We start from the raw sequence: 27319 nt of genomic DNA, 5'->3' as shown, positions 1-27319 counted from the left end.
CGCCAAATGTCTATCAGTCCCCATCGGGCCATTAACTGTTTCAATAGTTTTCTGTCTGCTTTGGGATATGTTGCAGATCCTGTGGAATTATCCATAGGGGGGTGTATGGTGACATTAAAGTCCCCTCCCAATAATAGATGGCCCTGCTGGTGTTGTTTCAGAACCAGTTCTATCTGCTCCCAGAAAGGGCCCTGCCCCTGATTAGGGGCGTACACATTGAGTATAGTATAAATGGTATTATATACAGAAACCACCATCAATAGGTATCTCCCTTCTTTATCACTTATAGTTTTCAAAACCTGCCATGGACGAGACGCTGCCAGCGCTATCAAAACCCCTCGTTTTTTAGGCATGACTGCACAGGAGGAAAACTTGATAACAGAATACCGTCCATGATTCACCAGTTTCTCATGCGATTTTTTCAAATGAGTTTCTTGCAAAAGGACTATATCGGCCAGCAAACGTATCATATCTTTAAACATTAACTTTCGTTTTGTAGGTGAATTAAGCCCTCTTACATTTAAAGTAACAACTTTCAATTCTTTATCAACCATAGATATAACAGATTTCAGTTATGAAATTACCACTGACTTCCCTTTCCCAGGTCCCTACCTCCACCCCCCCTCCCCTCCTCCCCAAAACCCATGTAAGACATATCTTTCCCCTTGGGTATGACATGCCAAGGAGGTAAGTGAATGCAATCCCAAAACATTACCAGCCTGGTGTTGTTGTACACTATTCAATCAGGCACCATTATAGCCCCCTTCGATGATGTCAATCTTGGCTCATTGCAAATTCCACTATTTGTAATCCATCAGCGTTGGTTGGGCCCTGTATGACCCGATTGCTGCCTTCTCAGCCTTCCTCGCCCCTGCGAGACGCGCTGCCATCGCGCTTTGGTGCTATTCTGTGGGGTAGCCTTTGGGCGGCTTGAGTGCGTAGGTTCCGCCATTGCTCCTTGGTCCAAATGCTCTTGGGCTTCCTCCAATGATGTAATTCTGCACTGTTTACCAGCTTTATAAAATAGCAGGGCAAAAGGATGTTGCCACTTATATTTTATCCCTTCTGCTCGCAACTGTGCTGTAAGTGGTTGTAATTCTCGTCTGCGCTTAAGTGTAGTTGCCGAGATGTCATGAAATATTTCCAGCGGATAGGTGTTCCATGTGATCGGGCTATTCGCCCATGCTTTGTGCATAAGTTGATCCTTAACTTTATATTCAGTGAAGCAGGCCACTATGTCTTTGGGTACATTGGCCCGTTGCGGCCCTAGCGCCCAATGCGCCCTTTCAATCTTTATGTCTTCAGAGGTAACCACCTGCTCCGATGTAGATAGGAGCTGGGCTGCTAGGTCTTTCACAACTTGTTCGCAATCATTATGCTCTGGTAATTCCGGGAGCCCCCGTATCCTAATATTAGACCTCCGACTCCGATTTTCTAAGTCCTCCACTTTATCTGTTAGAAAGCGTAGATTCGTGCGCTGTTCCTGCACGGTAGCCTCGATGGTATTTAGGGAGTCTGCGTGCTCTTCCAGGCCGATTTCCACTTCATTAACTCTGTTCCCTAACTCTGTAATTTCTCCTCGGAGTTCTGCTCCGAGTTGAGCAAAGTCCTTGCGCATCTCTTTCATTTCCGTTTTAATATCTTGGAACCAAGTTTTAAGCTGCTCCCATTTATCGGGTAGCAACTCATTATCTCCATCTTCCCCTCTTTCTTGTTGAGGCGATGGTGAGCGTGACCGCATGGCGCTTTCGTTTGCGTCTGGGTTCGCGGCCCGCGTTATTTCTTTGGCCTCCCGCTGACGGTATGCAAAGGCGGTTAAATCAGCTGATTTAGTTTTAGTGTTCAACATCTCTAGTATCGCTCGTCTTTCGCCGCTCTAATCCACCAACAAGGCTATTTCAAAACGCTAAATGTAGCTAAAAGCTTCGTTTTTCCAGGCTAGATGTCAGGAGCTCCGCTATTAGACCTCCATAACGGAGCGTGACGTCACTTCCTCCTCTAACACTCCCTCCTGATTGTGTTTACTCTTCTCCACATGTTTCTTGGTCCTTCCTTCAGCTGTTTTTACAATTGTAAACCACATAGCTGCCCCCATGGACAACTTATTGTATAGAAAGCATTGAGAATGAATGAATGAATGAATGGATGAATGAATGAATAAATAACCCCCCTCCCTTACTACCTCAGAGGTCACTGACCCCCCCTCCCATACCCCCAAGATGTGAAAGAAACAGACATACCAGCCTCTATGACAGCTTCAGATGTTATGGCCAGTCCTATTAGAGCAGCAAGCAGGACCCTGGAGTGTCCTAGTGGATGGTGCAATGGACTGTAGAGAAGAGGACCCAGGCCCATATCACACTCTAACTGTTCCAATTGTGGTGGAAAGTGTGAGCTCTCCAAAACCCACCAAAAACCTTCTGTACACACATATAGGTGACACCTGCTGTCATAAGTGCTGTTGAAGTGGTGTACAGTTGGGTACAGTAGATTTTTGTTGGCTTTTTGGAAGGCTCCCCATACAATATAAGGGGGTAACAGTGAGAGGCATACCTAGGACCTTTAATGTGAAGTCCACTGCAGTGCCCACTAGGGTGCCCCACTGCTCTGCTGGGATGTCTGTGGTGCCAGTGTATTAAGAATGCTGCCCCCCCCCCCCCCCCCCCAGATGTCTCAATGGCTTGCTTTTGTGCATTTTTCTCTTGGACATTTTTTAATGGTCACAAACAAAAAACATACTGAGCACAAACCCCTAGATTCTATATAGTGCGCCTAGAGATCCGTTCCAAAATCCAAACATATTCTGTAACAACACATGTAACATAATTGGCTTAACAAGCCAATCAGCATTGATAACAACACTTAGCAAGCAATAATGAGCTCTAATTGGCAGTAAATAGAATTTATGTGCACCACTCTCTAATTGTATTCTGTAACGTAGTGTGCCCAACTTTTAACATGCACAGCCAAAAAGGGGCATGGTTATGGGCTGGGAAATGGGCATTTTGTGGGTGTTCCAAAATTTATGTGAATATAGAATATGGTCCAGTGTGCCTAAATCCATGTACTGGGATTTATGCCACGTTTTCATTGGTGTAAGTGTATGCACATAGTTTTAGGAGCTGGGATATCAACTAAGCATAATTATATATACCGCTCCTAAATCTGGGCGGCACTTAGAGAATACACATAGACGAAAATGATTTCCACATGGATTTTTTAGCGCCATTTATAGAATCCTCCCCAAAAGAAAAACATCTAAAATGTCTAAGAAATGGCCATTTTCAAAACAAAGATAGACATTTTTCAGGTTAAAAAATGGCCATGTCCGCCACTTGATTTTTGGACCTTTTCTGCAAAATGTCTAAAGTTGGACTTAAATGCCATATCAAAAATGTCCCTCATGATATTTTAGAACATAATAAATGCCATACTAAGCCAGACAAAGAGTTCCTGAAGTCCAGCATCCTGTTTCAAGGACTTTCAAGGCTTTTACTGACTTCAATGAAAGAATTACAGATGGTACAGAATGTTGTGGATCATTTGTTGACAGATTGTAAATTACAGGAACATATTTTACCTTTGCTGATAGCCCTTTATTGGCTTTGTTTTGAATGGCAGGTGAAATTTAAAGTCATTATCCTGATACTCAGGACTTTGTGGTCTTTGTTCCAATTGCAATTAGTTAATACTTTGAAACAATGTTTCTTGCAGGAATGCTTAGTCCCAGGATCAGAATATGTTGTATTCTTTCTTTGAACTACTACTACTACTACTAATAGCATTTATATAGCGCTACCAGACGCACGCAGCGCTGAACATTTGAACATTGCAAAAATCATATACTCGTAACTGTGTTCTATCAATACCTAACACTCAGATCCTGACTACTGACTTATGATCCTGGAGAATGATTTAATAGAATTATGTAAGACAGTAAAATCTGCTGTTTTTGAGGACACTTTGCAAAAGACAGATTTAATAAAGACAAGTTTACGCAGGGTAGATGGCAGTCACTTGGGGTTGCTGCTTGTGGAATTTTTGTTTTGAATAGTGTTTTTTTAATATACTGTATCCAATATTCAAAGCCATTTAAATGGCCAGGAGAGGTGGTCCATGGACGGACCTTGTTCAGAGCATGGGAGGAGCGAGGACCTAATCAGTTTGCAGCCAAGTTCAGACCACTAACTGGTTAGGTAAGTGACGACAGGACAGCAAATAGACTGTCCTAACTTCAGCTGCAAAGCTAACTGGACACCGGTCTGAATGTTGGCCGGTGCCAGGTTATCTTATGGGTTGCAGTAGAGAAGTGCTGGCTGTCCCCCCTTCCGATATCCCCTACTCCCAATGAAACAAGATGGCAAGCTTGAGGCCCCCACCCACACCCATGTAGGCCCCCCTGGGTCTATCTGGATGTGCTGGTGGTCTAGCAGGGCAAATGGATAGAAGCAGTGCCCATTCACTCTTGCCCAGCACGGCAGCCTGTTCAAAATGAGCTTCCACTAGAGGTTGCAGGAGCCATTTTTAACATGGCGCTGACCAGATAGGAATGAGTGGGCATTACTCAGTTTTTCCCTGCTAGAAATGTTATAAATTTTCACCTAACTTTGGGTGCCATTTATTGAATTTCCCTCACACAAAAGTGCACATTTTGCATTGATACTCCTGGACAATTTTATTATTGCCTATTTAATCATATATAACACCATTTTACAAAAAATAAATAAATAATTAGAGCTTACCAAATAGCATATTTTACTATTCGTATGAATTTGAATACCGAATACGAATAATAGGATATTGAATTTCAATATAACAAATAATAAAAGAAACAATGTGAAATCAGTAGGATTTAAATTATATTCATGTATACAAAAACATCAGTGGCTTTGAATTGGTTCTTGATTTTTTTTAATCTTGAACAGCTTTATAGCAGAAATTTAATCTCTGAAGGCGACATCTAAACAAATAGCAAATGAAATATCCATGTAAAAGTATATGCAAATCAGATTTAGGGCCCCTTTTACAAAGGTGTGTTAGTGTTTTTAACACACACTAACCATGTAGATGCCCATAGGAATGTTATAGACATCTGTACAGTTAGTGCGCACTAATTTTTAGCACACACTAAAAACACTAGCACACCTTTGTAAAAGACCCCCTTAGAAAGCTATAATGTTTGGCACATTTGCTTTCAAAAATCTAAACATTCCAAATTCTCATGGGTCAAACAAGTTCTTTTTTCAGAAAAAGTGATTCTAACATTACTGAAGAGTCTTTCACTCAGTACACTGGTTGGAGGAATGGCCAAAAAGGCTTTAGCACATATGCTGAAGTTTGGATAAGTGTATTCATGTTTCCACCACAGAATTGGATCTTCAGTTCTTGGTAAGCATGGCTCTGCAAATAATTTGTTCATTTCAGTTTCAAATTTAAGACGTGGTTGAACCTGTACCATCACTGCTCACTTGAGAATTAGAGGAGTCCAATGCAGCACAGAAGTTAAACTCCTCAGAAGAAAATTTTGTTTTTTTCTTGGGAGGTTCAGCAACTTTATCTTCAGTCAAATCCTGGTTGTCCTGCATATTTGACACGTGGTGATTTGGTAGAATGTTCAGGAACAAGTTCATAAACAGATGACAAAAATTTTAATTTTGCTTCCACTCACTTTGGGTCATCAGTTTTTGAATTTTACATCTTGGGCCGATGCAAGTAGCAACAATAAGAAAGTCATCTTCAAAAAGACATGTTGAGGTTCATAAGCCCGTTCTTATATGTTTTATGACAGAAAACATATGCCAATTTTGTAGTCACCCTCTGGACCGACTCCATCCTGTTTATATCTTTTCATAGGTGCGATCTCCAGAATTGCAAGCAGTACTCCAAATGGGGCCTCACCAGAGACATACAAGGGCACTATCATCCTTCTCCTTATGCACCCAAGCATCCTTCTGGCTTTGACCATCACCTTTTCTACCTGCTTTGCCACTTTAAGATATTCAGACATAATCACCTCCAAGTCACATTTCATACACAGAAGCACTTCACCCCCTATACTGTACTGTTCCCTTGGATTATTGTAACCCAAGGTTAAGAACCTACATTTCTTAGAATTAAATCTTAGTTGTCAATTGTCAGGCCATTCTTCAAGTTTCGATAGATCCTTCCTCATGCCATTCACACCTTCTGGGGTTTCCACCCTATTACAGAGTTTGGCATTATCTGCAAAGAGACAAACCTTACCAGACAGTCCTTCCACAATATCACTGACAAAGATATTAAAAAGGGCCAGCCCAAGGACCGATCCCTGTAGTATACCACTGAGAACATCCCTTTCCTCAGAGAAAACTTCATTTATCACTACACTCTGTCTCCTCCTATTTAACCAGTTTTTAACCCAGTTAGTTACTTTAGGTCCCACACCAAGGGCACTCAATTTATTAATCAGTCACCTTGCAGAACCATGTCATCTAGTGCCCTCCCACATCCGACTGTTTGGACGCCCAGTCAAAGAAATAAATAAGATTTGTCTGACCTGCCTCTAGTGAAACCATGCTGCCTTGGGTCCTGCAGTCCATTTGATTTGAGAAACCTCATGATCATCTGCTTTAGAAGCATTTCCATTAGTTTACTCACCACAGAAGTCAGACTGACAGGTATGTAATTCCTAACCTCCTCTTTACTTCCGTTCTTGTGCAGAGGGACCACATCTGCCCTTCTCCAGTCCTCTGGGTCCACTCCAACTCTAAGGAAGCATTGAAGAGGTCAGACAGAAAGGGAAATGTGACTGGGACTTCATATACCGCCTTTATGTGGTATTTTGTAACTACATTGAAAGTGGCTTACATATATACAGGTACTTATTTCGTACCTGGGGCAATGGAGTGTTAAGTGACTTTGCCCACAGTCACAAAGAGCTGCAGTGGGAATCGAACCCAGTTCCCCAGGATCAAAGTTCCCTGCACTAACCACTAAGCTACTCCTCTACTTGGAACATCTCCAAGTTCCTTGAGTACCCTCAGATGTATCCCATCAGGCCCCATCTCTTTGTCTACTTTTACTTTAGCTAGCTCCTCACGAGCACAGTCTTCTGGGAATCAGTCCCAGTGTACCACACATCCATCCCCCTTAGCATTTGTTTTCTGTGGTCCCCCAGTGTACCACACATCCATTCCCCTTAGCATTTGTTTTCTGTGGTCCTACCTCGAACTTTCATCCATAAACACAGAACAGAAATAATTGTTAAGCAGGTCAGCTCTATCCTTATTGGCGTCTACATATTTCTCCCCCTCAGTTTTGAGCCTCACATTGCTATTTTGGCACTTCCTCCTGTCACTTATATATCTGAAAAATGTTTTATCCCCCAATTTTACCATATCAACTATCTTTTCTTCCAGTTGTCTCTTTGCTTTCCTGACATCTTTTCCAGCTTCTCTTAGGTTTTCCAAATATTTTTGCCTGTCTTCCTCTTTCTGAGTCCTCTTGTAACTTGTGAAGGCTAATCTTCATTCCTTTACCTTTTCAGCTACTGCGTTCAAGAACCAGAGCGGCCTTCTTTTCCTCTTATTCTTATGTAATTTTCTTAACATAAAGGTTAGTCACCTTTAAAATAGCTCCTTTCAGTTTTGCCCACTACTGTTCTACTTTCTTCTTCTGTTCCTATCCAACCAACACTTCCTTGAGAAATTCCCCCATCTTGGTAAAGTTAGTTATTTTGAAATCTCGGACCTTCAATCTCAAATAAGCCCTCTCCTCCTTTGTCTTGATATTAAACCATACCATTCAGTTATCACTAGGTTCCAAATGATCTTCCACCATAATATCTGAAACAATGTCCTCGTTTGTAAGTACAAGATCTAGAATAGCTCCATCTCATGTCGGTTCCATCACCCACTGCTAAACAATTCTTCCTGTAGAGAATACAAGATCGCTTTGCTTCTAGTTGACTCCGCAGCAGGGACACCTTAATCAATGTCCGGCATATTAAAATTGCCTATCAGTAGTTCTTCCATTTCCTAGCTAACTTGTGGATATCTTCAATTAAGTCTCTGTCTATTTCTTCTGACTGTAAAGGTGACCTGTATTTTACACTAGTGTAAACACATTTTCCTTTCCCTCTTACCAGTTTAACCCACAGCGCTTCTTCCCTACCCCATATGTCCTGTAGTTCTGTCAATTTGATATTATTCTTAATATGTAATGCCACTTGTCCACCCTTTTTTCCTACCCCATCTTTCCTGAATAGATTATAGCCAGGTATAACTATAAATATATCCCAGTCATGGTTCTCCGTTGCCGCCACTATATCCAAGTTGGCTTCTATCATTGCAGCCTCTAGATCTAGGCATTTGTTTACTATTCTGTGAGCATTGTTATGTAAGGCTCTTCAGATGTTACCCTTTATTTTTATTTTTCTACAGGGGTATTTGATGTCCTACCTTCCTGAGGATTGTTAATGACTCTGGGGATTTTCTTACCCATCCCCTGCAAATTTAGTTTAAAGCTATCTTTATTACTTTAGCCATTCTATTACTGAAGACACTTCATCCCCTTCTTGAAAGATGGACACCATCGCCGCTCAGTAGCTCTTGGAAAATCATCCCATGGTCCAGGAAACTGAAGCGCTCACGTCAGCACCATACACACAGCCACATATTTAGCTCCAGGATGCGAGCTTCCCTTAATCGGCCTTTGCCTTCTAAAGGAAGGATTGATAAGAACACAGCCTGTGAACCTTGGTGCTTTACCTTCTGACCCAGAGCCATGAAGTCACACTTGATATGTTCAGTAAGATACCTAGCAGTATCATTTCTGCCCATATGGATGAGCAGCATAGGATAGTGGTCAGTAGGCTTGATGAGTCTAGGCAATCCTCCTGCTATATCTTGAATTTTGGCACCAGGCAGACAGCTCACCTCCCTGAACATCATGTCTGGTTGGCAGATGGGTGCCTCAGTACCCCGCAGAAGAGAATCACCATCTGTCCTCTTTCTGCACAAAATCTCTCCATTTGCTGGTGATCCTCAATGCTCCATCATACTTCTATAGGATGAATTTCTGGTTGTGGCAGATGCTACTTAGTCTTGCCACCTCCTCTCTTAGTTCATGTACTTCTTTCATGAGGGATTCAATGTGCATTCATCTATCACATGAAACCAGAATCTTGTCTTGGGCCAAGCATTCATAAACAGATGATCAGAAGCCCCACGCTGTTCCAAACAGCGCTCTAAAAAAATAGTGCTGAAACAGCGCAGGGCTTTACCGGACCTATGATCAGAGATAATTGCATCCAAATTTAAGTACGCAATTCTCTCTGATCGTAGGGTAGAAGTGCAGGAGGATTGTGCCTCCAGCCCGGATCTGTCAAACACAGGGGCTGGAGGTCCAACTACCCCCGCCTGAGCCAAGCGAAATGGGGGTTGGAGATCCAGCCCCCTTGACCTGACCCTGCCTGACAGGTTCAGCAGCCCCGGCAGGAACCCCGAGCTGACCCTGCCCCCTCCCCCCAGCAACAGGGAGCTGGAGGTCCAGCAGACCTCCGGTCCCTCTGACCCTCCCCCTGACACAGGTTCAGGGGGGGGCTGGAGATCCGATGGGTTTGCCATGGCCAGCGAGCCAATCTTTGGTGCATTGGTTGCTTATCATTGGGGACGAATAGGTTTAGCCGTGTTTTGCATGTATTTGCATGCTAGTTGCATTGTGAGCGTTTCATGCGCTTGGGGGCTCTGATCATGGGGCAGTAGCAAACGCAGGTGCTAGTATGGCGTTAACAACCGCTAGCGCCTGTGTTTGCCACTGATCATCAGCCCATCAGTCTGGACAGATACAGAAGCTGCAATGAGAGCTGCAGCTTTAAGGGCACAATGTTTCTTTGCCATACTACTGTTGCAGGTGCTATTTGTACCTGTGGATAAAAAAGAAGTGAAAAAGCCTACCAAAGTTCCAACCTTATTTTTTCCCTTCACCTGTTCTGTAAGTTACTGGAAGCAGGTAGTTTAATTGTAAACTCAAGAGTATATAAAAGAGTATTACTTCTTGCCCCCTTTTGAAGTGGGGAAAGGTAAAGTCTGTAGCAGGGGCGTATCTGCGTGGGGCCACAGGGGCCTGGGCCCCCGCAGATTTCGCCCTGGCCCCCCTCCCCGCCGTCAACCCTCCCCCGCTGCTTACTTTTGCTGGCGGGGTCCGACCCGCAATCTTCATATTTCGGCTTCCTCCGTGGCCATGTGCTTCCAGGAAGTAACGCTGCAGCGCTGATTCGTTGAATCTAGTTCGGCGTCTGACGTCCCAGCACGTCAGACGCCGAACTAGATTCAACGAATCAGCGCTGCAGCGTTACTTCCTGGAAGCACATGGCCACGGAGGAAGCCGAAATATGAAGATTGCGGGTCGGACCCCGCCAGCAAAAGTAAGCAGCGGGGGAGGGTTGACGGCGGGGAGGGGGTGGAGAGAGGCGGCGGCGGCGGCGGGGGGGGGAGGCAAAAATGTGCCCCCCCTCTCTGGCTCTGGCCCCCCCTACCGCCGGATTCCAGATACGCCCCTGGTCTGTAGTATGTTTAAGAGTAAGAGAAGGTAATTTGATATCCTTCTATTAAAGGTATATAAACAGTAACAAACCTGTGTTTATGTTAAAAAGAGATCATTTTAATGTAAAATAGGAAGAGCACCTGGTACAAAGCAGAAAGCAGGAGAGCTACTGCAATCAGAGATGATTGACTTTTCAAAAAATAGCTGCAATTTGGATATAGTTAATTAATTTTGGAGATAGTAGATTAGGCAAACCATATAAGAAGTGGCACCTCTGGGGGGGGGGGGGGGGGGGGATAGGCTAAGGGGTAGGATGGAAGGGCCTAAACAACCAAGGAACTGTAGAATGTGTTAATTTAAAACCTACCTCCAGTGTTGTATTAAAGTACCTTACTACACTGCAACAAAAGCCTGCCTCCAGGGCCAGGTGGCTGCTTTAGAGAAACGGTGGGGGAGAAGGCAGGAGAAGTTGTAGTCATACAAATAAGATGACATGAATGTAGTTATTTGTTTGCCTTATCTTAGATGAGACAGAAATTCCAACTGCTGGGAAAGCACAGGATAGAAGCAAGGCACTCAGGGCCAGATGCACTAAACCTAAGGAGCCAGCAATGTGGTTTTTAAACCAGTTCTAGTCAGTATAGTGAGCAAGTAATAAAAAGAGACATGCACAAAAGGGTTCTCCCAGCCATTTTCCTGTCACAGTAGCAGCTAACAAAAACAGAATGCAAATGGTCTAAAAAGTATTATAATGAGCTAATTAGTATTATAATGTGCATGGAAGGCAGATGCACAGCGGTTTCCGACCCCAATCACAAAAGCAGGCCCTACCTTTACCATGGAAAACCTAACGGGAGGTCTGCACCTCTTGTTAATGCCTGGCTGGGGCTGCTGTGATCTGTTGCTGGTGCAAGAAGCATAACAGGCACTTCTGTGGCAATTTATTGGCGGCTGTAGACAGCTATTATACATGCAGCTTGTCTGCATGTATGAAGCCATCTTTGGCATTGTGCAGCAGAGGGAGAGACAGCAGGACCCTGGAAAGAGAGAGAACTGCAAATATCTGAGGGAGACCCAGGTCTCTCTCAGCCAATCACAGCGTGTTTAGTTAACAGCACTGACAACTAAACACACTGTGATTGGCAGGCACTTCTTTTTAGTGTTATGCTTCTTGCATTAAAAAACAACAACAGAAGTGCCTGCCAATCACAGCGCATTGGTGTCAGCTAAACGTGCTGTGATTGGCTGAGAGAGAGACCTGGGTCTCCATCGGATCGTTTAGTTCTCTCTTTTTCCAGGGTCCCACTCTTTCCCTCTGCTGCACAATGCCAAAGACGGCAATTTATTGGAGGCTGTAGACAGCTATTATACATGCAGCTTGTCTGCGTGTATGAAGCCATCTTTGGCATTGTGCAGCAGAGGGAGAGACAGCGGGACCCTGGAAAGAGAGAGAACTGCAAAGATCTGAGGGAGACCCAGGTCTCTCTCAGCCAATCACAACGTGTTTAGTTAACAGCACTGGCAACTAAACACACTGTGATTGGCAGGCACTTCTTTTTAGTGTTATGCTTCTTGCATTAAAAAAAAAAAAAACAAAAGTGCCTGCCAATCACAGCGCATTGGTGTCAGCTAAACGCGCTGTGATTGGCTGAGAGAGAGACCTGGGTCTCCATCGGATTGTTTAGTTCTCTCTTTTTCCAGGGTCCTACTCTCTCTCTCTCTCTGCTGCACAATGCCAAAGACGGCAATTTATTGCAGGTTGTAGACGGCTATTATACACGCAGCTTGTCTGCATGTATGAAGCCGTCTTTGGCATGCGTAGAGCAGCCACGCATAACGCTTGGCTACTCTGTTCATGCTCAGCTGGTCAACTGGCTTCCCCCCTAGGAAGGAAATCGCATGCAAATGAGCTAACAGCGAGCAGCTCATTTGCATGCGATTTCCTTCATGCATGCCCGTTTTTTTCCAAATCGCTAAGGGATCGGTAAGGGAAGGGCTTTTTCCGTGGAGTTAGTGCATCTGGGTGTCAGTCTAATAGTCTGAATGGCCACACCTATGCTTCTAACAAACCCTGCCTCCAATACCAGGTGACCTCTTAGAGAAACTGTGGGGGAGGGGCAGGACACTGATATCACAATGTAACTTTTTGAAAGCAGCAAATACAGAATTAAATACATTTCTGATGTCTTCCAAACCAGTGCTAGTAGACATCAGGAAATTAACAGCTTTAAGATAGTAGTGCAGAAGATGGTAAACAGATATCAGAATGTAACAGTTCAGGATAGTAATAAGCGGTGCATACAATGAAAGACAAGGTTCAATCATTTTCTAAATAAATGCAGAAAAAGTATAGAGGGGCAGAATTTGTAGACATATGAATAAGATGATAGAATATAGTTATTTGTTTGATAGAATGCAGTTATTTGTTTGTTTAGTATAGATGACAGCATTTTCTTTATAACTAAAATTAATGTAAGGCCAGTGTTTGATTGGGATGGAGTTATGTTGGAAATACATTATAAGAAATATTAAATAAAGCGTGCCTCAACCGTCCAGGGCAGGATTATACACAATAATCAAATCAACTCATATCCCTTTAATGGACAGTTTGTGTTCCTCCTCCTGAAGCAGGGTATTGACACAAGGAGGACCCTAGTCTCTCGTTGAGGTGGAGCAGCTTGGCACTGTGGAAGTTGTGATACATTGACACCAGGTATTTGAGCATTTTGAACTGATTTGAGGGTTTGGAGTCTTTGGAATGCTCAGCTAAGATCATTGTGCAACCTTCAACTTTCGTGCCTGGATATTCAACTATAGTGTTGTTTTTGAAATTTTGAAAAAAAAATATTTGTGCATTATCTTCAAAAATTATTTTTGATTTGGAGTGGGGTTAAGTTGTAATATTTGACTCAAAATCCCTGTTTTTTATTTTGGTTTTATTTTAAAGCAGTGGTGTTCTAATTTTTTGGCATTTTTTCACTGCTGTTTTTTCTGGATTTGGGGGGAGCCAGTGATGAGATGTCCATTAAAGAGTATATGTTAATTTGATTATTATGTATAATCTTGCCCTGGATGGTTGAGGCTCGCTTTATTTAATATTACTTATAATATATTTTCAACATAACCCTATCCCAATCAAATATTGGTCTTACATTAATTTTGGTTGTGCAGGTTTATCATTGTTTGGACTTCCAATATTTGGTGTTTTCTGATATAGCATTTTCTTTATTCCATCATCAGACAAGTTATTCAGGTATGGAGCAAAGACCTTACAGCAGACAAAACTACAGAAAGTGTAGATGACAACTTGCTTACTTCATGAATTAGTTGTTCGAACAGCTTCAACAGAGATATCACACTGCTCATCAACAACCACTGCTGCACATTTACCCCCCTGTTTAAGCCACGTGGCAATGCTTACACAGCCCATTCAAAGTGAATCGGCTGTGTCGGCACTAGCGCAGCTTAGTAAACAAGGGGTTAGTTCCTTAACATCATCCACTTCAGAAATGTACAGTAGTACAGCCCTTTTTTGTTCAAGCAAATGTTCCAACATATAAAATGTCGAGTTCCATCTAGTCACCACATCAGCTAGCATCCGGTGCTGAGGCAGGCCCAATTCAAGCTGAATGGCATGTAAACAAGATGTGGTACTGGAAGAATGTTGAAAGGGTCCAACCAGTTTTCTGGTTGTATGAATTAATTATGTGATAGAAGGCTGTGAGAATAAGGAATCATGAATTCATAACTGGAGTGTATGAGCAAAACAACTGAGTCCACAGAACCCAGCATCTTTCAGAGCTTTAGTTATGTTGGCTCCAATGTCTCGTAAGACAACATGGACTTGGCTTTTTGAGCAGTAAGATTTATAAATGATTCAGTTTTGTTTTCTGATGTCCAACACTCAGTTGTGAGAGATATTTTGTTTGCCTTATCAATACTGGCTTGAACAGTACCTTTGATCCATTCATACGACAGGATGACCTTTTCTTAAAAATACTTCCTTGACAGCAATTTATATGTAGGTTCTAAAGCCGGTACAAAACTTCTGGAAATCAATGTCCTCAACAATAGTGAAAGGCTGAACATTTATAACTATCATTTCACCTATAGCTTCATGAATCTTTTGGGCCTCTGGGCTATCTATCATCCACTGTTTTAGTTAAAATCAAATTTCTTAAGCTTTGTTGGTTTTCATTTTTCCTTACTGGACTTTTGGGTGAGCGTAGTATCATGCTTCACCAACAGAGATTTAAATTCCTCATAATGTTTGTGCTTTAAGTGGTGTTTAAAGTGGGGGTTGTTAAATTTTTAGACTGACTGACACGATGCAAAATCATTGCTCTGCACATGCTACAGATCGCTTTGCACGGATCTTCATCTATAATCATAAAGTATTTCCATATTAGACTTTGTTTATCCATTGCATTTAATTTAAACAGTTCTAAATGAAAACACTCTGAGCCAATGGACCCATACAGGTCTGCATCAATGCTCTGAGCCAATGAAGAGAGAGAGGAGAGAGAGGCAGAGCTGCTTCCGCTAACATTATTGATGATGCAGTTGTACATCATAAAGCAGTGTGCCAATAAGGTTGGAGGGAGTGGTCCTGTCTCTCTCCTCTCTCTCCTTCATTGGCTCAGAGCATTGTGATGCTCAGCTGTATGGGTCACATGGCTAGTTGTGGATGAGGAATTGTTTCATATCTTGCACAGCAGCAGGAGCTGAAGAGCAAGGCACTTTCATGCAGTTTTAAATAGCTTAGCAATTGACACCAGATATCTGGTCAACAAAGGAACCAGAAGTAGAAAGGGAAGTAGGGACAGAATTGAAGCAGGCTTTCTCTTTTATAGCACAAGTATTATTCATATTCAAATTTAACCCACTATTCAGCTGAATACGAATAATATATTCGGCGCACTATTCAGGGCCAGATCGGTTTGAATACGAATATTTAGTACAACTCTAATAACAATAATGAAAACCTTATGAAACTATCCCCCCCCCCCCCAAAAAAAAAAATAGGGATAATTTAAAAGGTATTTCCAGCAGTGTTTTACATAGACAACTAGCCTTTTATGATGTTTGAGTATAAGCATATAAATATATCTGACCTGAGCAGAGACATTCGCTTTCAGGGATAGGGTCAATAAGGGTTAGAATTTCTGTACATGCTTTTTAATAAATATGCTTATGCATGTAAAATAAGCCAGGGAATTTCTATGTACCAAACATCAGGGGGAAATGTGTATATGTGCTTTCCATGGCATAATTCTCAGAGAGAATAGGTATATACGTTCTATGGTACAACTGATACACATACACTGCACAAATTAGTCAGTCTGTTTTAAAATAACCCTCTGTTTTGAAAACGTGGCTTTAGTCTTTTATTGTTTGTGTTCAGGAAGCTAACCTGGATAAGCTTAGGGTAGACAAGAAGTAAAATGATGCACTGGCTTTTCAACTATAAGAAGTGAGACTGAGATTATTACAGACTGAAGTGAACAAATATCCTTCTATTCTGAAGGAAGAGAAAGGTCAGAAGTTAAAAGATTTCAGGCAATTTCTAGTTAATCCCTAGTGTACTGAAGTACACATCACAAAAGCATCATGGTCTATCTCAAATTCAGAAGCTATGGACTACTGAGAGCACATAAAAGGAATTTTTAGAGCCCAAGATATATCACTAGTGACAACTGTGTATGTGTGTACTATAGATTTATTGGCATAAGATCTCTGAAATGCCCATTCAAAAAGATAGAGTAGTTAACAATTTTACAGACCTGCTACCCGAGGGAGTTCAGGATACCATGCTGGAGTGTAAAGCTTCTTTTGTGATCCTTAATATCTTAGAAAAAAATCAGTTTTGGTTATTATAAGCATTAGTGTACATGTGTAAACGGATTCTGAAAAAAAAAAAGTGATTTTACAAAGAGCCTAGAATAAAATCACTTAATTGGCTCCATATCTACTTCTGCATACAGTTCTGCATACAGTTCTGCAGTTCCTAAGTATCTTTCCTCTTTTATTTCTTTTTGCATCTTTTCTCAGAGACTCCAATCTTAAGTTATTCTTATTTGTGTTCTTCTCTTCCAATGCCAACTCGGACTCCATTCCTTCCACCTTGTTGTGCCATCCTCCTTGAATAGATTTAATGAGTTGGTACATCATGCTCTGTCTCTGTAGGGGTGTGCAGCCCCAAAATGTCTATTTTGTTTACCATGTTATTTATGGAGTTTTTATTTCTTATTTTTTTAAAATTTATTACAGGATAAATATTGTTGGTAGTGTGCACTTTTTCAGAAAGAGTGCAACCTCTTTTCAGAAGAGCATGCCCTCTTTTGAAAGAATATGCACTTTTTTCAAAAGAGTGTACACTATTTTCAAAAAGTGTTCCTTCTTTCAGAAAACTGTGCATTCTCGGGAAAGACTGTACCCTCTTTCATAAAAAGTGCATACTCTTCCAAAAGAGATTACACTCTTTGCTTTCTCTGTTGATGGTATCAGAAAATGACATGAAACATCATATGAAATGGCATTTGAAATGAATGCACAACCCTACTTTCCTTCCATTCAAATCCAGCTAAAACCCGCCACCTTTTGAGGCTGCTTTTAAATTTTAACCACTTATTCACTTAATCATTTTAGGATTGTCTTGTTCAGTTAGTCAACAGATCAGGCAAGTAGACCCATCTTACTTACATGTTGGTCTTGTTTTAATCAACTGCTTGTAATCAGTTGATATCCAGTTCAGTGAGATCTTTTTGAATGGTTTGACACCATGTTTGTCTTGGCCTTCTGGGACCTTGTTCATGGCTTGCTTTGGTATGAACTGCAAATCTATTCTTTGTAGGCGCCCAAACCTTCTAATTTTCGGCTGTTGTGTTGTTTCGTTTTCTTTAGTTTTAACCTTATCTTGTCCCTCACTATATAGAATTCTTCTTAAGCTGCATGAATCAAAACCATCTAGTATATTTTTCTTTAGAAGCCAGGTTTCTACACCATATAACAAAGTTGGAATCCCAGTATTATTATACACATGCATTTTTGTTCAAGTTGTTAGCTTATTATTATTGTCCCAGATCTTATCCAAGCTGTTCATGACTGATGTTGTTTTAACAATTCTAATTTTCATGTCTTTTTTACTGTTTTCTTCTGTTACCAAACTTCCCAAATAGGTGAATTCTGGCCCTTTTTTATTTTGACTTCTTTTATTTGATTGCTATATTATCTGCTATGTTTATGATCATAAACATTGCCTGTTTGCTAGATATAGTTCACCCATTCTGTTCACAAAAATTCACAACACGGGCATTCGGCATTCACTCAGTCACCCCCTTCTATCCAAACACCACACCAGAAGCCAATTTCTTTAACAAATGTGGATTTATTTAGGCCGCAGCCAGGTCCGCAAAATTTATTTATTGTAAACCTTCACATAAACAATCATTGGTAAACATCCTTGATAAACATCTCCCTCCGAGTACACAGCCCTTCTTGCTTATATTACTACAGGCTGTGCCGTCCAAGCACCCTGTTCCTCCTCAGTGCTGTCTGCTATAGCACGCTGTCCAATCAAATGCATCCCGTACAAGGATGCATTTACCACTTTAACCAAAGCTATTGGCCCCCTGGCCGTCCAAGCCAGGAGACTAGCCGTATCCATCTTGTTCTGTAATCCTGCCCGCATGCAGGCATAACATTTTGCTGAGTATTGTAACTTGCAACAGGTCATTAACATATACATAGTAACTCAGTTTGCCATATTATCCGCTGAGGTGCTGTGTACTCGTCGCTAATGTTACCTAAGTTCCATAGCTTATGCCTTGCTGCGACAACGACCCTTTCCCTGTACCTCATGGGCGGGAGGGCGGGTCAACACTGCTCCCTCTGCTTGCTGCAATCCAAATGGCGCTGTGTTTCCCTTCACAGCCCTTCTTCACCCCTCCTCCCTACCCGCCTCTTTTCCCATCACCCTTCAATCTCTTAATCTCCCTATCCCCTCCCACTCATCCCTCCCTCTCCTCCCCACCCCAGATTCTTCCTGAGCCTTCAGCCCGGTTGTAATCGGCTCCCCTTTAAGGGTGAGCCTTTCCATTTACTATCTGCTTTGACCTGCGTTTCCTAAACAGAACTTGCACAACAAGGACACATCATCTGCAATATCCAAATCCTCTAACTGCATAACTTCTAGCCATGTAATTCCTGTATTTTAGACTACTCTTGCATTCTGTGTTAACCATTCCATGGCTAAGCTGAATAACAATAACAATAGTGACAATACATACCTTTTCTTAACTCCAGTTGCTGTTTTACACCGACTTTTATAACTGTCCACTCTGACACAGCATTCATTGTTCTCATAAAGGTTTTCAATAACTGTGATGAACTTGGCAGATTTCATAATATTCCATAAGCTATCTCTATTGATGGTGTCAAATGCTTTTTCAAAATCCACAACATGTAGGACTACTGGGATGTTATACCCAAGAACCTTTTCTAATATTGTGCAGTGTGAAAATTTGATCTACTGTTGGTCCTGAACCCTGCTTGTTTTTCTTGTAATAAGTTGTTCACTTGAGACATATGCCAGCTAAGAATCATTCAGTTCTAAACTATTTCAGGTACAGATAACAGAACAATTCCTCTCCAATTATTGCAACCCAATAAATTTCCTTTCTTCAGCAGCTTTGCAATTATACCTTTGTTCCAGTCATTGGGTGTTTTTTCTTTTCCCATGCAACATTACACAGTTGTAGCCATTCTATCATTTGATTTGATCCTTTCTTTAAAAGTTCTGCATACATGTCATTTAATCTTGGTGATGTTCCATTCTTTAGTCTCTTAATAGCTTTGATTATCTCATCTATTGTGAGTGGATTGCTGTCTATGTGCAGCTCTGTTGATCTTTCAGCAATCAACTGGTCTAGTGTTGTTTGAGGCTTTGGGCAGATTAGTATTTCCATAAAATGCTCTTCCCAGTGCTGAACTTTTTCTTCTGTAATGAATGTGCCTTTGAAGGGAAATTATCAATATGGACTACCCTCATTACATGGGACCTGTGTTAAAATAGCTCAAGTTGTAGTAAAGTAACCTGTAATAATGGTAGCCTGCATTGATAACCCCCTACCTCCCCCTTTATCTTTAACAGGCTGTACTTTTCTTCCTTCTGTTCCCGTTAGCTGATTGTGATACACTGTACCAAATGTTATTTTTGTGCTGCTTCGTCTGTTATTTGAAATCCAAAAAATACTTACTACAGGTAATAGTCTATACTTTCCAGGACCATCAGAATTTCAATAGATGTTTAAATTTTCACCAATTTGATGTGATCATATTCCATCAAGTGTTCCTCATTGATCCAATTTATTTGATCTTTATTTAATCATTCATTTTGAAGTCTATGCATATTTTTCTTTTTTTTAACTTAGCTAACACACATATCAGGTCTTGAGTTTGGTAAATATTTTTTAAAACTCAGAACTTATTTTATCCATAGATATTAGGCATATACTTCTTCTAGCTGTATCAGGGAAAGCAACTCTGTTATTTGATTATTTACTTGAGAATATCTTCTCTTATCTCATCTTGTGCCTTTCAGATTTCTTTATCTTGATGACTGTACTACTATAATGTAACTTTTTCTTTTAAGTATATCCTTGTGATACAGTAAATGACTTTTTTTTTCATATACATTTGCAAGTTTCTTTACTTATCCACTCTTCGTTTTTCTTTCTTGCCTAATCCAGTATATTCAGGCCTCTCGTAGTTCCTTTTTGAACAATTTCCACATTACAATTACAATAATCATTTATAGGCTACACATACCAAAAATTTAGATCATAGTAGCTTACAAAACCAAGAGTAGGAGCAAGCCCTAGATCACAAATAACCAACTCTCTAATATTACAATTACATTATGATACCATAAGTTTATGAAACAACCAATATGTTAACATTTTCTAAAAACTCTTGTAGTTTAATTCAACATGTATTTTTGGAGGTAATCCATTCCATTATTTGGCCACCGAATATGGGAGGAGCCAGCATTCCTAGTGCACTGGTCCCCCTCACATGCCAGGACACCAACCAGGCACCCTAGGGGGCACTGCAGTGGGCTTCAGAATTTGCTCCCAGGTGCATAGCTTCCTTACCTTGGGTGTTGAGCCCCACAAAACCCACTCCCCACAACTGTATAACACTACTATAGCTCTAAGGGTGAAGGGTGACACCTACATGGGGTACATTGGGTTTGTGGTGGGTTTTGAAGGGCTCACATTTACCACCACTAGTGTAATAGGTAGGGGGATGGGCCTGGGTCCACCTGCCTAATTCTAATTAATGATAATTAGTGTCAATTACTGCTTGTTAATTGGCAATTATCAGTGCTGATGGCCGTGTTAACTAAGTTGCATGCACAAATACAGAATGCAACTGTATTTGCACATACAATGTAAGTTGCACTATATAGAATCTGGGGGGTAAATGCTTACCGCAGCTTGATAAAAGGGTCCCATAGGATGGTGACTCTATAAGGCCTGATCAAGTTGTGTACACTTATTTTAAAGAAATATCAGAGGAGATAAATATAATATAAGGTAGAACTTGAGCTACAAGAAGGCAGTTTCCAAAAATGTCTTAAGTAAAGGTAAGGCTTTGAAGTTCTTTTGTACAATGCATTACCATTACAGATTTGAATGCTAATGAAATGAGATGAACTACAATGGTGTAGATTAACCTGCTTTCACACAGATGTAGCCTGCTGTCAAGAGAAAATGGAATGTTAATTTAAACCTTAATTAATGGGGCTTTTTTGTAACTCAAACTGCTTTCTGTGCTCTTTTTCTCTAGGGATGGTCCTGATCAAAATTCACCTCAGCTGGGAGTTTTTAGTGGCAACACTGCTCTTGAAACAGCCTACAGTACTACCAATCGAGTCCTTCTCAGGTTTCACAGTGACTTCTCAACTGGAGGTTTCTTTGTCCTTAATTTTCATGGTCAGTTTGCTTCATCAAGTCTAACTAACAAATGAGAGGACCTGTTCATTGAACTTTAGCTAACTCTTACTCAAGTATGCTTATTGAGATTAAAATAAATGAAACTGCATGGATGAAACTGCCGTTGAAATTTCAGTAGCACAAATCAAGTATCTGCTATTAAGATTTATTTTCTTCTTCTTTCCTTAAATCTTTATGACAGTAGCTTAAACTCACTGGTGAAACTTAATTTGAATGATTTAGCTAAAATAATTTGGTTTATACATGGTGTCCAGAAGAAATGGGATCTTTTACATCAGGGTTGTCCAACCTCGGTCCTCAAGGGCCATAATCCAGTTGGGTTTTCAGGATTACCCCAATGAATATGCATGAGATCTATTAGCATGCACTGCATCCATTGTATGGAAATAGATAGGATGCATATTCATTGAGGAAATCCTGAAAACTTGATGTGGAGAGGGCCAAGTTTGGACACCCCTGCTTTACAAAATACTTTGAAGTTGTTTAAACATTGAGGGCCCTTTTTACCAAGCTATGGCAAAAGGGGACCTGTGCTGGCATCAGTGAGTGATATTCACACGTGATGAGGCCCCCTTTTACCGCAGCAGATAAAAAGGTAGTCTCTCTCTTTCCTGCAGGAAATGGCCATGTGGCAAGTAAAGCACTTGCCACATTGCCATTTTGGTGGGAGCCCTTACTGCCACCCATTGAGGTGACGGTAAGGGCTTCCACGCTAACCTGGCGGTAACTAGGCAGCGCACAGCACTGCCCGATTACCGCCGGGTACATTCCGGTGCTGCAGAAATAAATATTTTGTAGCACCGGATATGACGGCATTCTAGGGGTAGGAAGTAACGCTGGGCTGCTGTGGTATCCTGGCAGTACTTCCTTTTTTAGCAAGCAGTAAGCCCATGTTGGGCTTACCACCGCTTAGTAAAAGGGGCCCTTACGGCCTTGTTTACTAATGTGCGCTATCGTTTTTACCGCATGTTAAAAATTAGTGCAGGCTAATGCTAGAGACACCCATAGGAATATATGGGTGTCTCTAGCATTAGCGCATGCTAAATTTAGCGTGCACTAAAAACATTAGCATGCCTATAGCGCAGCTTAGTAAACAAGGCCTATAGTATGACCTTTTAAAATACATTAGTATAATGTTTTTTTCCTTAGTTAATTCATAATTTGTTTTCAAAGTGTCCTTCTTCAACCTTGGCACGTTCATGAAGTCTTTGATCTCACTGACTAAATCAATTTTGCTAAAATGGATCTTAATGGTCACTTCCTGAATGATGTAATTTTGAAAAGAGGGATCATTCAGTTTTTATAGCATCACGCAGTAACACCTATCAATAATAATAGTAATAATCCTATGTAATAAAACGCACCTCCAATGTTCTGAAGCTGACTGCGTGGACATAAGCCTTAAGGCATTCGTGCTTCTGCATCCATCTCCTGAAATGATGACGTCTCCCACTTCCGGGTGCGTCAGCGACAGTGCCCAATCACAACATAGCAGCGCGAGCCAACTCCGTCGCGTACCTGTACTGACAGGGGACCCCAATCGATGTCCTCTTCTCGGCTGCTGCAGCGTTGCTTGCTGAATGATCTGATCAAGTTTCTGTGCGTGCGTCTGACATCAGGATGTCAGAAACAGAAGGAAGCCTTTTGCGAGAAGAAGAGGACCTCGGCTGGGGGGGGTTGGGGTCCCCTGCCAGCAAAGGCAGGCGATGGCGGGATGGCGGTTGGGGGGGGTCGAGAGGGTCGTCAGCAGGGGGGGGGGGGCAAAGTTGTTGTTGGTGGCAGCGGCGGCAATTCCAGGGGGGGTCGGCGGCGCCAGGGGGGGGGCTAAAATGTGCCCCCTCACCTCGGGCTCTGGACCCCCCTCCCACCGAAGTCTGGCTATGCCCCTGGTAGAGAGGGCCCTAATACGCAGGAAAAACGGCCCCCTGCCACTACCGCAGGGCCCTTTTCCCACAGCTTAGTAAAAGGACCCCTATATAATTTTGCCACAGTTATGTAAATACCCCTCATAGTTTCTTTTCCATGAAATAACATTTCCTAGAGCACATTCAGTAGACTGAAACAAAAAAAAAGTTGATCGGATTACAATGTGGCCTTGGTTTAGAAAACACAAATTAATTTTCTCTGTTTTCTCAATTTGTTTTCTTCTCAGCATATCAACTTAAGAAATGCCAACCTCCACCAGCTGTTGCACATGCAGACCTAGTTGTAGATGATGGCGAATTTGAGACAGGTAATGTAATTTTATCATCTTATACTTTTCTTATTAATATTCTTTGCTTTTCCTATGGATCAGCATCCTCTTATATTCCTGCCAAAATACTATTGGTTGAACAACTAATTTTGGACATTTTTTTCCAGTATTTTCGATATCATACTTCATACTCTGTGCTAACAAATGCATACACAAAGATAAATATTTTTTTAAATAGCTGCAACTAGCAATGTACAAAACTACAAAATCTCTGACAACTATGCTCAATCTCTTATTTATTGTAAATTATACATTAACAATAATACTCCGTTACACCCATGAACCACTCAAACCTCATACATACCACTACCACCACTCATACTCCGCCAACACAACACATGCATCCAATCAACAATTACCGACACACATTTCTACATTTACCCCATTAATTCAAACTTTTAAGATACTGAATGGTACAAATTGCAAAAACAGGGACATCACATATCTTCAGTCAGCACAATTACATAATTCTTTCACCATGTTGATAAATCAGCAAGCTGAATAATTCTTTTGACAGAGTTCACACATATATATAGACCAAGTCCTTGGATCAGACTGTCCCGTAGATTTTCTCACATACACATCAAATACTAACACATCCACTGGACCTGTTGTTAAGCATTCCAATATGATGACACAATCCTCCCCGGTTGTGTAAATCACTTCCAACCATTCCAAATCTCTGCTTGTCTTTCACTGGTGTCAACAACAACTGTGTTCAAATCAATGTAATTCTCCCACCGTAATTGCTTGATACCATGTCTCAGTATTACTTTAGTTTCATCTTCTGCTATAATGCCTTCCAGATAATGATCACGATTAACTGCATGCACATGTGCGGGTGTTTGTCCGTTTTGGAACCCCGCCATCTTGTATGGTGTGAGAGGCATCCCAGACGATCCAGAGTGGCCGGTGGTGACTCCTGATGACGCTTTTGGTAGCTAAACACAGACTGTGTAGGGTCTGATGGGCCAAACACATGTTGTGGGGGGTGAGGGTTCTTGGACTGGGTCAGGGTTTCTTTGGAGGAGATAGGATTGGACTGGGGGATGGGAGATATGCTAAGGAGCCAGGGGTCTCCAAATTTGTAAGGGAGGGATCAGGGAGCTGTGACTTGTTGGGCAGGGTATGAGTTGGAAGGTCAGGGTCTAACTTGGAATGTGCCACTTCTTTTGTTGTGCTGAAGGTCGGGATTGGGGATGAAAAGAGTTGAATTGGGAGAGAAGTACTGCATGAAGCAGGGCTGGGAGCACTACTGCAGCATGATGCACTGTGTTTTATTTATATATTCACACTTTGACCTGCACCCTGTTGCATATGATGCCTGATAGCATGGGTGCTCTTGTGCTATCAGGGACTACATGGTGCCTCTCTGGCAACTGTCTGCCTTGTGGTTTAAATGCAGAACAGATAGTGACCATGCCCCCTGCATCTACCATACAGCCTTTGCTCTTACTGCATTGTAATTATTGCTTTAATCGTGCAGTAAGTGTCAAATTTACTGCAGTCTAATACAGGGGTTCTCAACCCAGTCCTCAGGACATGCCTAGCCAGTCAGGTTGTCAGGATGCCCACAATGAGTATGCATGAGGTAAATTTCATACAAGGGAGGTAGGGCATGTAAATCTACTTCATACATATTTATTGTGGGTGTCCTGAAAACCTGACTGGCTAGGTGTGTCCCGAGGACTGGGTTGAGAACCCCTGGTCTAGTAGAAGGGCTGTTTTTTTTAGAAAGATTTACAACAAATTCAACATTCAGTGGGGCAGCCAATATAGAACTTTAAACAGATAAGTTATTTGTTTTAAGTTATATGACTATTCAGTGGAATTATATATTCCTATGTAACTGTTCAAAATATCTGCGTAGCTTATCCTTTTAAAGTTATTCCTTCTTTTTCTGCAGTCAGATTTGAAAGCACAAGTTAGAGAGTTGCTGAATTTTGCCTCTTTCCTTATAATCCTACCCCATTTAAAATCGTATAATGAGGTAAGGGCTAGGTTCAAATACCACTGCAGCTCCTTGTGAACTTGGGCTAGTCAATAACACTTCATTGTCTCAGGCAGAGCCGTAGCGAGGGGAGCTGACACCCAGGACGGGTCGCCGCTGCACACCCCCCCCCCCCCCGGGTGCAGCACGGCGCACCCCCCCCCCCCCGGAGCGCATACCTGCGGCGAGGGACGGGCGGGAGGGCCGATCCACCCCGACTGCATGCCGCTGGGGTGTGTCGGCTCCGCGCTGATTCACTGCTCTCTCTGTCCCGGAACAGGAAGTAACCTGTTCCGGGGCAGAGAGGGCAGTGCACCAGCGCGGAGCCGACACCCCCCAGCGGCGTGCACCCGGGGTGGACCGCCCCCCCTGCCCCCCCTTCCTATGCCACTGGTCTCAGGTACAAATTTAGGAGACCTGCTAAGGTGTTGTGAAATCTGGGCTTAGTACATTCAAATGTGGGACTGTGCTGCTTGCTAAATCCAGATTTACCACAATATAAAATCTGGGCTTTTCTTTTTTTAAGATTGTGCACTAATGTTCCCATTAGCACATAGCACTTGCAAAAAAATTACATGAGGACCCTTAACGCCTCCTATTTAGGGTCCATAAACAGTTTGCAAAAGTTAAATGTGACTTTCAAAATATAAAAGGATGCGGTTTGGATCCATCGTATTACAATTTTTTGCTCCAACAAAATTCATTAAAAACTCAATTTTTTATTTCCTAGGGATGGTCAAATATATTAATAATGGCTATTGATACTAAGTTTAATATAGTCAATAGGAAGGATTGAAAGGTCAGAAGGATCAGCAGCAATGCCACAGATCGGTTTGGGGGCTGTGGAGCTCAGGAGGGGAGGGGGAAGTGAAGGATGCCAGGGTTGGGCTTGTGAGAGGCTACAGATTGCTGGGGCTCTTCCAGGAGGAAAGAGTGCTGAAATTGAGTTTGGGAGAGCAAAGAATGTACTGGGTTTGGCCCTGGAAAGGGTGGGGGAGTGTTTTTGGTCAGGCTGGGGTTTCAGAGAGGAGCAAGGGTGTGTGAGAAGATCTTTTTTACCATCAATTTTTGGAGAATTCCAATAGTAATAAATATCTGAATGGAAAAAAATGTTCTGTCACAAAAGCAATATAAAATGATTTCTTTTCTGATACCTATCACAGCATTCAGCCATTGATTTCAGGTGAAAGATGTGTATAGAGTATTCTGTACAGCAAATAACAGATTGGTTGTCTTCAATTCTTTTAGGAGATTTTGTAAAGTACCAGTGTCATCCAGGATTCACACTAGTTGGAAATGAAGTTATGACCTGCAAACTGAATACCGAGTTACAGTTTGAAGGCTCCCCTCCATTCTGTGAAGGCAAGTAGTCCACTTTTATCTGCAGCAAACTCATTCAAACCACCACCTTTCTTCATCTACATTTATATTAAGCTCCAATGTTAGCCCGGTTTTGGATTTTGAAGACTGTCAAAATAGCATTATAATTTTCCTTACAGTTTCCATCACTGCATAATAGACTTGTTTCCAGGC

General features: G+C 41.8%; 1 protein-coding gene across 1 annotated transcript in view; it reads left to right on the top strand.

Moving 5' to 3' along the window:
* The window catches only part of CSMD1 (CUB and Sushi multiple domains 1), a 2896277-nt gene that overhangs the window by 2513049 nt on the left and 355909 nt on the right, over window positions 1–27319 (top strand). Inside the window, exons 44-46 of the mRNA XM_030195161.1 lie at window positions 21376–21521; window positions 23695–23775; window positions 27035–27148. Coding sequence (XP_030051021.1) covers window positions 21376–21521; window positions 23695–23775; window positions 27035–27148 — 341 coding nt within the window. The remainder of the gene's footprint in view (window positions 1–21375; window positions 21522–23694; window positions 23776–27034; window positions 27149–27319) is intronic.

This window comes from Microcaecilia unicolor, chromosome 3 (genome assembly GCF_901765095.1).
Source record: "Microcaecilia unicolor chromosome 3, aMicUni1.1, whole genome shotgun sequence".
NCBI classification, from domain to species: Eukaryota; Metazoa; Chordata; class Amphibia; order Gymnophiona; family Siphonopidae; genus Microcaecilia; species Microcaecilia unicolor.
The sequence above is the reverse complement of the archived record's forward strand: the minus strand, read 5'-3'. Positions and strand labels throughout refer to the sequence as shown.